Source organism: Octopus bimaculoides, chromosome 15 (genome assembly GCF_046866305.1).
Source record: "Octopus bimaculoides isolate indiv1 chromosome 15, ASM4686630v1, whole genome shotgun sequence".
In the NCBI taxonomy this organism is placed as follows: Eukaryota; Metazoa; Mollusca; class Cephalopoda; order Octopoda; family Octopodidae; genus Octopus; species Octopus bimaculoides.
In genome coordinates, this window is record NC_142942.1 from 26,569,498 (window position 1) to 26,583,356 (window position 13,859).

The following is a 13,859-nucleotide window of genomic DNA, read 5'->3' on the forward strand; positions in this document are numbered from 1 at the left end:
AGTTGCTGAGTCACTATCAGAACTAGAGGAGGAGTTTCAGGTGTGGAAGCAAGGACTAGAATCGAAGGGCCTTAGAGTCAACCTAGCTAAAACCAAAATCCTAATAAGTAGGAAGGTAGATAAAACACAAAACCCTTCAGGTAGATGGCTCTGCTCGATCTGTAGAAAAGGAGTAGGTAGTAACTCTATAAGATGTACCCAGTGCAAACTATGGACACATGAGAGGTGCAGCAATATCAAAGGCAGGTTAACTAGGAAGTTAGTTTTTGCATGTGGCAGATGTTCCGGTGCAATAAACACTGTAAACAAACAGGAAACAACTTCTGTCTCATTCCAGGGAGAAAAACTAGAGGTAGTTGATAGCTTCCGCTATCTGGGTGACCAAGTTAGTAGTGGGGGTGGGTGCGCTGAAAGTGTAGCTGCTAAGATAAAGAATAGCTTGGGCAAAGTTCAGAGAGCTCTTACACCTGCTGGCGACAAAGGGACTCTCACTCAGAGTAAAAGGCAGGCTGTATGACGCATGTGTACGAACAGCCATGCTACATGGCAGTGAAACATGGACCGTGACTGCTGATGACATGTGTAAGCTTGCAAGAAACGAAGCCAGTATGCTCTGATGGATGTGTAATGTAAGTCTGCATACTCACAGAGTGTAAGTACTTTGAGAGAAAAGTTAGACCTAAGAAGCATCAGTTGTGGTGTGCAAGAAAGACGATTGCGCTGGTGTGGACATGTGGCAAGAATGGATGAGGATAGCTGTGTGAAAAAGTGCCACACCCTAGCAGTTGAGGGAACCTGTGGAAGAGGTAGACTCAGGAAGACCTGGGATGAGGTGGTGAAACATGACCATCGAACATTAGGCCTCTCCAAGGCAATGATCAGTGACTGAGACCTTTGGAAATATGCAGTACGTGAGAAGACCCGGCAAGGAAAGTGAGAGCATAATCTGTGAATCCTGCCAGAAGTGTAGCCAGCTCACTAATCCATATCTTTACTTCATTGGACACTAAAAACCCTGCTTGCAAAGACCTGTTGAGGTAAGTGAATTTGGAATTAGAAATTTGAAATATGAAATCGAAATCGAACCGAATCCGACGACTGGCACCCATGCAAATCTCTCCTTCATTGGACACTAAACTCTGCTTGCGAAGACCTGTTGGGGCAAGTGAAATTGAAATCAAACTAAATTCGACGACTGGCACCCATGCCAACGTCTCCTTCATTGGAAACTCGGCTTGCGAAAACCTGTTGGGGCAAGTGAAATCGTAATTGAACCATACTCGATGACTGGTCACCGCGCCAGTGGAGCACTAACAGCACTGTCGAGCGTGTTCATTGCCAGAGCAGCTGTCTGGCTTCCATGCTAGTGGCACGTAAGTAGCACCATTTGAGCGTAATCGTTACCAGCGTTGCCTTCAAGCACTTGTGCTGGTGGCACGTTAGAAAATCATTCGAGCGAGGTTGTTGCCAGTTCCGCTGGACTGGCTCCCATGCAGGTGGCACATAAAAAACACATTTTTGAGCGTGGCCATTGCCAGTACCGTGTGACTGGGCCTCGTGCTGGTGGCACGTAAAAGCACCCACTACACTCTCGGAGTGGTTGGTGTTAGGAAGGACATCCAGCCATAGAAACTCTGCCAGATCAGATTGCAGCCTGGTGTAGCCTTCTGGCTTGCCAGTCCTCAGTCAAACCGTCTAACCCATGCTAGCATGGAAAGCGGACGTTAAACAATGATGATGATGATGATGATCGTATCTAACCTATAAAATAGCAGCCTCCACACCTTAGGGAGTTTTTTCCCCAATTCCATTAAATAATTTCTATACCAAGTTACTGTTATTTGTGCTGCACATGATGATGAAGAAACATATCATCTGAACTTCTTACCTACAACTATTGGTTTTGTGGTACCTGATTTAACCTATATAATAGCAAATTATACTATCTAATTAAATACTATTAACAACACATATAAACAAATTAAAAAATTTAATTAATAGATAACTGCTACCTACTGGCTTACTAAAATATCTCATCAGGTATACTCCATTTGATGTGTATTAGGTGATATTTAGATAATTATTATTTTTAAATCTCACGAGAGATATTCAGCACAGTACTTTGGACTAAAGATTGTTTGCCAACATAACATGGCAGTCCTAGTTTAGAACAAATTTTGCTAAAATTTAGTCCCAGGAGACATCGTCTCCAGCTGGCTATACAAAACAATCTGTGTCCTTATATTTTCGAACAAGGGAATCTAGCACCCCCACTCAGCTCAAAACAATATCTGTGTATAGCAATTTCCAGGTTATTTCCCTTCATCAGCACAGAATACCTGTTCGGCTAGAGGTGGCACTGCCAAATTCCCATTTGAAATATATAGTTTTGAAAGTGACAGCTAGTCGCTGATCTATAAATTAGAAAATCACTATTTTTTAAATCTCATAATGAGAGATATCCAACAACAGTACTTTGGAGTAAAGATTGTTTGCCCACATAACACGTATTACAATACATTTCAGTGCTTCAAAAACAAACTTAAGTTTGGTTACATATGACGTAATTTATATTACATCTAGCGTTTCTGGATGGCTTTATAAGTTCTAAATTGCAGAATGTCAGTAAAGCCGTTTAGCTTAAATAGTAGAGCACTTAACCGGAAATCAAAGGGATATGAGTTCGATTCTCATGGCTGGTTGCTGACAGATTTTTCTGCTCTGTAAGGGATATTATCCCATATATACTGTTGTAACAGTATTTACGTGTTGCAAAAAAATATATCTTTCTACTTGCACTACAATACATTTCAGCGCTTCAAAAACAAACTACAGTTTGTTTACGTATGACGTAATAATATATATATATATATATATATATATATATATATATATATATATTGCGTCAAACTAATACACTTGTCGTTTATACACCTGTCTTCGTCTTTTGTTTTTCTGTAAACTCCAACTATATATACACACACACACACAAATAAACATATACAAAATATATATATATATATATATATATATATATATATATATATATACGCACACACACACACAGTGTGTGTGTGTGTGTGTGTGAATGTATAATTTCATACATGGACAGATACAAACTAAATGTATTTTCGATGCACTTTGACTCATATCATTTCATTACCCTATTATCTTCAACACCAACTTGAATTCAATTTTCAATGCTTGTATGAATGGGAAGCTTTATTACATCTTTTAACTGCTGGATACCATTCCAGCCACTAGCCACTCAACTGAATATAGGAAATCTAAATTTTTTATTTACTTACTTTTTATTATCTAACAAGTGAGCTTGCAGTATGTTTTAATTACAATTATTTTTACATTATTTGAAGCAGGTGTTGAACCTTATATATATAACAAAACTGAAGCTACACAAGATTGATGGGGAGAGAGAAAGACAAAGAAAGAGAGACAAAAGAATGAATAAGGAATGCAAACATGAGAGTGATATTGGGCGCAAGTAAATTGAGAAATGCTAAGATCAATTATGTAAGCTGGATAAAAATACACTGCAAAATGGTAGGGAAATTACATCAAACTCTCTAAGTTCCAGTCTTTAAAAAAAAACTGTGAAAACTCACAAAACAAAAATAAATGACTCACTTGGTTTTTAAAAAGCCTTACTGGGTGTAGATTTGTCATACTTTCTGAAGTACTTGGTGTGTAAGGATGATTATAAACAAGAGGACAGCTACTTTTTTGATCATCAATTGATTCATATTTTTTCTTCATGGTTGAATTCCAGTGGTTTTTAATAGCATTATCTGTTCTGTAAGAAATCATAATCAGATATTTAAGTAATTCAAAAAGAAAATTGCAATCTTAAATAATAAACATAGGCTAATCAAATTTAAATCCCAACATTTTTCATAGACCTTCTGGCTTTAAGAAACTAATTATATTTCAGTAATATTGGTCAACTATAATAAAGGAAATTGAAATAATTACTTTCTGTTTAAATGCTATGTGGAGAATATCACATTATTCAGTACAAACACAAAAATAATACACATTTTGAAACACACTGCATTAAAGTTGAAACGCTTGGATTAATTTCACTGTGACTTGTAAAAGATACCTTTGACTTAAATAATGTCATAATATTTCGCCTCACAATTTTGACTTCAGTAATAAGGTTACCTTACTATTTTCCACTTTCTTATGCATTCATTGTTATTTCTTGAATCACTCAAACAGCAGGGGAATCAAATAATGTACACTGCTAAGAGTTGTTTTCTATGCAACACTATTTCCAGAAATAGAATCTTCACACAGACCACACCATTGAATTATCAAAATGGCAGTTGGCGATTAGAGAGTCATCAAAATTCTCAAAAATAAAGAAAAAAATAATCTGTACCTATTGGAATGGCAACTAAGTTCCCGCCGTTTTTTAAAATTTAAATTTTTTAAAAGGTCTAATAAAAAATAACAACTAATTAATCAGTAATGTATTCACCCTTGTTTACAACTTCTTCCCAACATTCAACAAGATTTTCAATGCCTCGTTGGTAGAAATCACCCAATTTTGACTCGAAAAATTGATCCAACCAAGCTCTCAATTCTGCATCAGTATTGAACAAAACTCTGCACATAGTATTTGAAAGAGATCGAAAGAGGTGGAAATCCATTGGTGCCAAATCAGGAGAGTACGGCAAGTGTGGCAGCACTTCCCAGCCATGCGATTGAATGGCTTCTTTGGTCATATTGGCGATATGAGGGCGGGCATCGTCGTGCAGCAGAATAACTCCATGCTGCCAATTAGGTCTTTTCTCTTGAATAGCCATATTGAGTCGTTCCATCTGTTGAACATAGAGTTCTGCACTGACCGTTTGGTTCCGTTCAAGCAATTCGTAATGGATTATACCTTCCCAGTCCCACCACATGCACAATATCGTTTTACACGGATGAAGATCTTGTTTCACGCACAGTGTTGCTTGTTTATCAGGGCTAAGCCATTCCTTACGCTGCTTCATATTAATGTACAGGCACCATTTTTCGTCACCAGTAACAATTTGGTAAAGAAATCGTTGCTTGTGTCCATGAGTTGAGCGGTGATGAGCAAGCAAACCAGCAGAGATTGTGGCTCGTTGATTTTTGCTGCTGTCAGTCAAAGCATGCGGAACCCATGCTCCATACTTCTGAACCTTTCTCATCGAATGAAGCAATGTGGGAGCATTCCATTTTCACTGCCAGTTCCCTTGTTGTTTGACGAGAATTTTCATGCAAAAGTTGGTTTAATTGCTCTTCATCTGGATGACCAGAATGAGGTGAGTCTTTGAGGTCAAAATTTCCATCTTTTGAACTTGGCATACCAATCATGAGCAGTTCTTTCAGCTATGGTACCCTCTCCATACACAGCAGAAATGTCATGAGCAGCTTTTGTGACCTTAGAACCTTGATTAAAAGCAAAAAGGAGGTGTCGAAAATGTTCGTTTTTCTTAACTTGACATTCCATTTTAATGATCCAAAAATAAACAAAAATTAACTAAAATTCACTAGAAAAAAACAAAATAGATTCCAAAATGATTCAAAAATAGAATTCTCGAAAAAAAAAAAAAGATTCCAAAATTTAAAACTGCAATAAATTCCAAAGTTTAAAAAAAACAGCAGGAACTTAATTGCCAATCCATTAGATGAAAGTATATAGTATTAGAAATAATATTAACAAAAATGTTAGCCACTAAACTCTATTCAAAAATAAAAGGAAGAATATGAACCTTTCTATTAGTGACAAACTACATTTTAATTCATTGCTTATTTAATATATATATATATATATATATATATATATTGTTGATGAATTCATCATTACCTGCATGTTTACTTTTTTTATACTGAGTAATTTGTATTTTGTCTCCAGAAAAAGAAATATTGCCTACAGATTTTACAAATTCTCCAACAAAGATGTATTAGAATAAGTGATTCAGGTGAGTTTAGTTGATATTTAAATTTTAAATGCTAAAGATTAGCAGCTAGAGTAACTGTTGTAAGCAAACCAGTTATGGTACCAGTGTTACAATATCTGTTTAATGCATGAAAAATTATATTATATTAAAGCTGTTTACATCCATCTATTGAAGACAATATGAAAAAATGTGAACTTACACACTTAGACAACCAAATTTTTTTGATTCCATATTTAAATCGAAAATAATAAAAGAATTAAAAAAATGAAAGCAATACAACATTCTCTCAAAATATGTGGCTATTATTTTAATAGCACTGTCACCACTGAGTTTCCATGTCCATTATTCCATGCTTGCATGAGGAAAACTGCCAATACTCACCAGTTTTCAAACAAGATAATAATCCCCAACAACAAACAGCCCAGACACAGCTATATGGAAAACTGAAAACAAATCAAGAAACCCAGGAATGTTTCCACAATATGCTGCAAACAAAAGATACCATCTGTATGATGGCTTTTGTTTACAATCAGTGAACACACTTGAAAATGAGGGGAAATATAAACTCATTTACACACACATATACATACATGTGTTTAAGTGATCCATCAGGGACAGTTGCAGGGGTGTTCAAAATATCTCATGATGTAGAATACAAGATTACCATCAGAATAGTTAACAAAGCTATACAAGAAGGTGATCCCATGATAGGCATAGCAACATCATTGTTAGTGTAGCGTGCAGCCATTCATGTAGCGTGACGCCAATTCATAACAGCCAGCAGCTGATTGTAGCATGCAGCCATTCATGTAGCATGGCGCAAATTCATAACAGCCGGCAATATGATGTAATGTTCTATTGCCGAGAAAATATGATTGTCGTTTTCCCATTGGTTGAAATAACTGCTCATATTTGAATTCTGAAAATTAGTAAAAGAATATTTTTATGCAATTTCAATTCTTAAATGTCAAGTTGAGCAGTTATAAAAACCCTGGATTTTGGGGAAAACTTTAGTGTCTGTGATTGTCTAAATGAATCCTCGTCACCCAAATCCAGAGTAATGACTGTTACTATGAGAAATACTCTTTAAAAGTCCAACACCTATTTTGATTGTCGTGTTTCATTGGTTAAGCCTAAGAATTAGCTAGAAAAATAATATACACCTAAATGTATATAAATAAACTATGTAAAATGATATCTCATCTTTCTTCAATTCTTCCTAACCTGTTTAACATATTTAATTCTGTTTAATAATCTGTAATGTTTTTTTATAGCGGTAGGTAATAAGGACACGATTTTCAACATACATTTTCATAAGACATATAGGTGTACATTAGTGTCTGTACAAGACTTACGCTAACATGATGTACATTTTAACTTGGGAGATAATACTTATTGATATCCTTTACAAGTTAAGGGACGGCTTTATCAATATCAACTTCCACTCAAGACAATATAAATATACACTCGTAAATGAGTGTAAAATAAGCAGCCTTAAAATAATGATTATTTCAACTACTATAACTGTTGCAGAAAAACTAGTGACTACCAATAAAACCATTATATTAGCAATGAAGGCAATAGAGATACTTTAAAGAGATGAAATTATAGAGGAATAACTATTCAATCAGGTTATGCAGATCAGAAAGATATTCATAGCACAACTGATCCATGATATAGTAAAGTGACATGAGATGCAATTTGGCTTTTTGCCTGGAAGAGGTACACAGGTTTAATCTTGCTAGTGAAACAACTGCAAGAGAAATACTTGGTTTAGAGTAAACCACTATTCTTTGCATTCATTGACAGGGTGCCACATTCAGTTATTTGGTGGTCTCTAAGAAAACTAAGCTAAATGAATGGCTTGTGCAGGCTGTATAAGCTTTGTACCAAGACATAGTAAGTGCAAGTGAACAATGAATTCATTTTTGATGATAGGAGTCCACCATGATTCAGTCCTCAATCTTCTATTCATCTTAGTTCTACACACCATCACAGAGGTGTTTCAAATTGGATGTCCACAGAAACTCCTCAATGTTGATGATCTAGTTCTCATAGCTGAATCCATTGTAGAATTAGAAAGGAAATCCCAAACATGGAAGCTGAACCTAGCATTGAGATATTTCAAAATAAACTTAGCAAACATTAAGGTTTTAGTAAGCAAGGAAAAAGTCAGGATCCTGGTATCTTCAGGGAAATGGCTTTGCTTAATAAGCAGAAAAGGGATGGGTATTAACTCTATATATTGTACTCATTGTAAGCTATGGACACACAAGAGGTATAGTGGAATTACAGTATGTGACACATACAGGAGCAATACATACTATGAGCATGAGAGAAATATTTTCTCTTAAAAGCTAAATGGCGAACTAAAAGTTGTCAACAGTTTTTGTTACCTAAAAAATGTAATTGGCAGGGAAGGTGGTTGTTCCAAAAGTATATCAACCAAGGTAAGAACAAGTTAGAAAAGTTCAGGAAGCTACAACTGCTGCTGGTAACAAAAGTCTTTTCCATCAGAGTGAAGGGCAGATTGTAAGATGCTTGTGTTAAAAATGCAAAGTTGCAGGGCAGTGAGATATGAGCCTTGAATACCTAGATATACAATGTAAGTGTGCTTGAACGACAAAGTACAAAATGTATTGAGAGAAAAATTAGGAATCAGATGTAGTGTACAAAAAGACTGTGCTGGTATGAACATGTGATGCATATGAATGAAGACAATCTATCATAATAATGAGCTTGTTTGTAAGTTTGCCCAAAATCACGCAATAAAGGAGTAGAAGAGCTAAGTAAAAGCAAAAAAAAAGACAAGACAAAATGGTAATAACAATGAGAGAGGGAGTGGTATGAAACAGCACCTCACGCTCTCTCTCTCTCTCTCACTTTATTGGTGAACGCTGCCTCTCTCTTTCTCTATCTATCTAAAAACGCACACACGCACTCTCTCTCTCTCTCTCTATCTATCTACATATGCAGATACACACACACACACACACTCACTCTCTCTACAACATTTTCATTTTTATTTGAGGAATGCTGATGTTTTTTTTCTTCTTTTTCTGGTAAACATTAATAACAATATATTAAAAAAAGCAAATAATTGGACCTCAAAATTATCATTTCTGTATCTCTATGGATGTTTGACTATTCTGGAAGATTTTTCTGCTCAAAAAGTTGCAAACTTAATAGAATATAAGATAAGTAAATAAGGAGTAATTTTTAAGTCATAAATATTATCTATTGGACCTCTTACCCAATTTCCTCCTGGAGCCATTCCCCAACACCCAGCATCACAATAACTGTAGTATTCTGCTGCAGTAATTACATGTGAGCAGAACTGCATACTACAACAGTGTTCCCAGATAACACTTATCTTTCTTACTACCCAAAACTATTTTACTTGATATCCAACCTTTATTCATTATATTATCCTTCTCCATCCACATTTTACAGTAGTCACTCTCTTGAGACACTCTGCTCAACCACTATTCATATTTCACTCTCCTCATATACTACACCTGCCTGACTCTTCACTCTTGCGCAACTTACCAAACCACACGTTATCTCACTTTCTCCCATCCTTCCCTTCTCTACTCTACCATTATATTCAACTGCGCTTCATTCTTTTCTGCACTGTCACCTCCTACTCTCCAGCTACCTGCCTCGACTCATGTATTATTGATAATCCTTATCCCTTATACATTATTAACTATATCCACTACTCAACCCTACCCAATATCAAAGTCATCATCTACTTTTTTTTCTACCTGCCTTCCAATTTATACTACATCCTTCAATACTTGTTCTTCTGTTCTTCATTATATTCACCCTTCACCTGTTCCCCACTTCTAACCAACTCTCATTTTTCCCATACACTCTTGCACTTCTACCTACCCACATTTTGTCCTTCTGTCGCACCTCACTTCTATTTATCTGGTACATAGAGTCCAATGACAACTCATCACCACTATTTTAATTTCTCATTCCAGCTCCACCCCAGTTACTCCTACCCTCTTATCAAATTCATTTGCAATTTTAATTGCTTCCCCTTTTCTAGATTTTACTGGTACTTTTCCTTGAGTGATTGTCAATAATAGAAGGGCACCAACCACACTAAAATAATTTGCTAGTCATCTTAATGCTGAAACCATCATCCTCTTCATTAGCCCCACCTACAGCCATCATCTTAACAGCACTGACACACCTCCCTTGCTTGTGAACATCTCACATCCTTCAAGTCCTCCCACCCAGCTTTGGAATTCACATTTACCATCTCTAAACCCCTCTTAACTTCTTAGATGCCTACATTTTCATTGACCCTGACATTTCTCCAACTCCATCTGTTACAAACCTGCTAACTAACATTTTACTTTTTTCCCTACATTAAATCAACTATCTCATATCCTTTCAGAACAATCTTTCCTTTCTTTCAGAGGTGATTGCATCCTACATGATGTATGGTCCACAGTTCCTTCATTTCGTACAATATCTAATCTGGATCCTCTACATGTTCTCACTCTTAAGTCCATAATAATGCCACTCTGTACAACCCCAGGCCTAAGTTGCTGATTAGTTAGTTCACTTGCACTGCCAAGAATGTCACATTAAATACCAACTTTGTGGTTTCTTATATGTAAGTGAAACTAGATAAATGTTTGCTCATTGATTTAAGCTGCAATTTGCTAGACATGCAAAGCAACAATGAAGGATAACCAAAACTCATTGCATATCACTCCCAGCACCTCAGTCATCTGGTTTCTTCAGGAACGAAGATTGACCTTCCAGTTAGGGATGGCTTTTCCTGCAGGAACAATATCTGAGTAGTTTTCCTTCGATATCCATCTAACTATTGTCTTCATAAAAGCTTGCCCAGCCTCACTGCCACCTACTCACACATTCTTTGCTTCTTAATTCTACTACTTATCCACTCCTCTTCTTCCTCATTATCGACTCATAATTTCATGATTGCTATAGATCACCTCACTGTACATGATTAACTGTCACTCCTCACCTATTTCTGCCAGAAACCACATGTACAGACTTTGCACTTTTGTTCCCATTTTTGTTTACCATAACCACTTGATATTACATGTAATCTCATTTATTCCCTAATTCTTTCAAATCTGTTTTTTCTTCATCCTAATAAAGTACTTTATGCTTGAAATGTTGAAGCTCCTTTCTTTTCCTTGCAGTATAATCACTTTCTACTTTTGTTGTGGATGAAAGCTGATGTTGTGTAGCCCTAGGTTAGGTCTAATCAACCAGACCCATGTGATGAAGGTAATTAGGCAAAGTAGGTTCAACCCACATAAGTTTTTCTACTTATACCTTGTCTCCACCATGTTGAGAACCATACTGTACACTCTGATGAACAGAACTGAATTGCATAAGGTACATGTGATAGTCTGTACATGCTAGTCTCTCTTGCAGATTCTGGTGGTGACCACAGGCAGATGCACAAAACAGACTAGGTCAGAGAGTGATAGTTTCTATAGTTGATGATGGAGAGCAATATATAAAAATAAAATTATTCCAATAGGTTGTGGACAATCTATGAAATCTTCAAATAGTGTACTTTAGAACAATTTAGCTAGAAGCAAACAACAAATTTAATGTAACACTGTAAGGTAACAAAATGCTCAGCAATTTTACAGACCTGCCACAGCTTACAAAAAATGAGTTGTCATGCTTACTTACAACTAGATGGAGAGAGTACAGACCAAAATGATCTCTAACCTTACTGTCCAATGAACTTAGCCATCTGAAATCTTAGAATATAAGTTAACTTAGTCAAAATAACAAGCAAATTTCCTCTATCTATAAAGAGATTATAGTTTCCTTCCCAGCAACCCATGACCAACAGATTATACTGAGTGGAGTTCTGGATACACAGCACAACTTTCTAATGGCACTTTTATATCAATTGTTTCAATGAGAGATCTTCTGGACATCATTAACTCTTTAGCATTTAAACCAACCATATCTGACCAAAATATTCTTCCTGTTATATATTCAAAGTGGATAGATCCAGCCTCTCACATCTACCCTACAATGTTAGTCTAAAAAATATGCAGTCACTTGATCAAAATTATAAAGCTACAAGATGATACAGGATAAATTCAAAACAATGTGAATAAATAAGCATTACATTTGATAGAATAATCTGAATGCTAAAGGGTTAAAGTATTGTGACAGGAGTAATTATTAAATGGAGGAAAAGGTTTCTTCAGGAGCCAACACTGTGGAGAGTAAAAAATATGAAGAATTAATTTACCTTCCAGGTAAATTCTTAGCAATTTCAGCCCAACGATTTCCATGAGTTTTATGCAACCGATAAATTATACTGTCTTCTTCTTCAGTCCAAGCAGTTTTCTTGATAGCAGGATTCAAATGATTGTGCCACCTAGAAATAAATATTTTGTCAGAAGTTCAACTCACCTTGTTAGTATATTTCTAGACAGAATATACAATAAATTTCAATTCAGTTGTGTGTACATAAATTTTGTTTATTTACATATTAAACCATTAAGTTTTCATTATAACTTTTGTCATGACAGCTAAAATTTTGTGCTTTGGATCCGAGTTAATTTATGCAAGGAAGCTGCATTTTATTGATTTAAACCCTTTCATTACTAACCCGGCCGTAGCCAGCCGAAAAATTTTTTGGTTCATAGCTGGCTGAGAGTACCCATTGTTATTTAAATGTAAATTTGAACCCAAATCTCATTAGTACATTCATTAAAACACCTGATTTCACTTTGCAAACAGTTGAGTTATTGTATCCGACATTGTTTGGCGTGATATTTGAACCCAGTGAATTTTGGAAGATTTTTTTTCCACATTTTTTTGAGCGTTAATTTTTTGAACTTTGAAGATGGAGAGAAGTTTCATGCTATCAAGCAGTGATTCCGAATTTGAAGGCTTTTCAACAGAAGATATGGAGATATCGAAGAAAAGAATGAATAAGCGACAAAAGCACGTGGTGAACGATAATGAATCGGATATTTCTGTATCCAAAACTGAAAGCAGTGATGGCGACAGCAAGGATGATTTTTACACCAGAATGGAGTAAAGATTTTTTTAATATTTTTATTAACAATTTTTCTGAGGAGACAGGGTCTAGGAAGCGAAACCTTTAGACTTCTTTTTCTTATTTTTTCCAGCATGCTTGTTTGAAATGATTACTGCGGAAACAAACCGGAAAAAAAGATAGCATGTGAGAGACACTAGCAGTACCCCCAGTACGTGGAGAACCAAGCTTTGATCCCTTATTTAAAATAAGACCCCTCATCGATTGCGTTCAAAATGCATATAAAACATTTTACAAGCCTGAGAGATACTTATCCGTCGATGAGGGCATGGTGGGGTATAAAGGAAGAGTATGCTTCCGACAGTATATGCCAGGAAAGCCAACAAAACGGGGGGTCAAAGTTTGGAAAATTTGTGAGGCAAATACTGGGTACTGCTGTGGATTTAGCTTTTATACAGGGAAAAGAGACAATAATGTTAGTCAGCATGGCCTAGGGTACAATGTGGTCTCGAATTTATCACGTCCATACCATAACTAGGGCGGTCAAACTAAAGCATTTGACCCGGTGACAAAAATTTAAAAAATATTAGTCTGATAGGTGTAAAACAACTCGCTGGGAACGAATATGAAGGAAAAAGTGAACGGGGTGGGTGGGGAGAGTGCTTGGAACATTCACAATGTTCCGAGACACCTCACCGGAGCCAAGAAACAAAAGAAAAATAGTGTAACAGATGTAAAACGACTTTCTCTGAAAAAATATCAAGAACACACACACACACACACACACACACACATATATATATATATAACATTAGTCTAAATTCATGATTATTTTAGAATTTAATTGAAACTCATGAGGGGTGTATTTTGGTCAGAAA

General features: G+C 36.0%; 1 protein-coding gene across 8 annotated transcripts in view; it reads right to left on the bottom strand.

Annotated features, from left to right (window-relative positions):
• Positions 1 to 13,859, bottom strand: part of LOC106883872 (myb-related protein A) — a 227,396-nt gene that overhangs the window by 149,690 nt on the left and 63,847 nt on the right. For all 8 annotated transcript variants that reach the window (XM_089363622.1, XM_089363627.1, XM_089363621.1 and 5 more), the window contains 2 exons: positions 12,226 to 12,354; positions 3,646 to 3,811 (listed from right to left, as the gene is read on the bottom strand). In XM_089363622.1, coding sequence (XP_089219748.1) covers positions 3,646 to 3,811; positions 12,226 to 12,354 — 295 coding nt within the window. The remainder of the gene's footprint in view (positions 1 to 3,645; positions 3,812 to 12,225; positions 12,355 to 13,859) is intronic.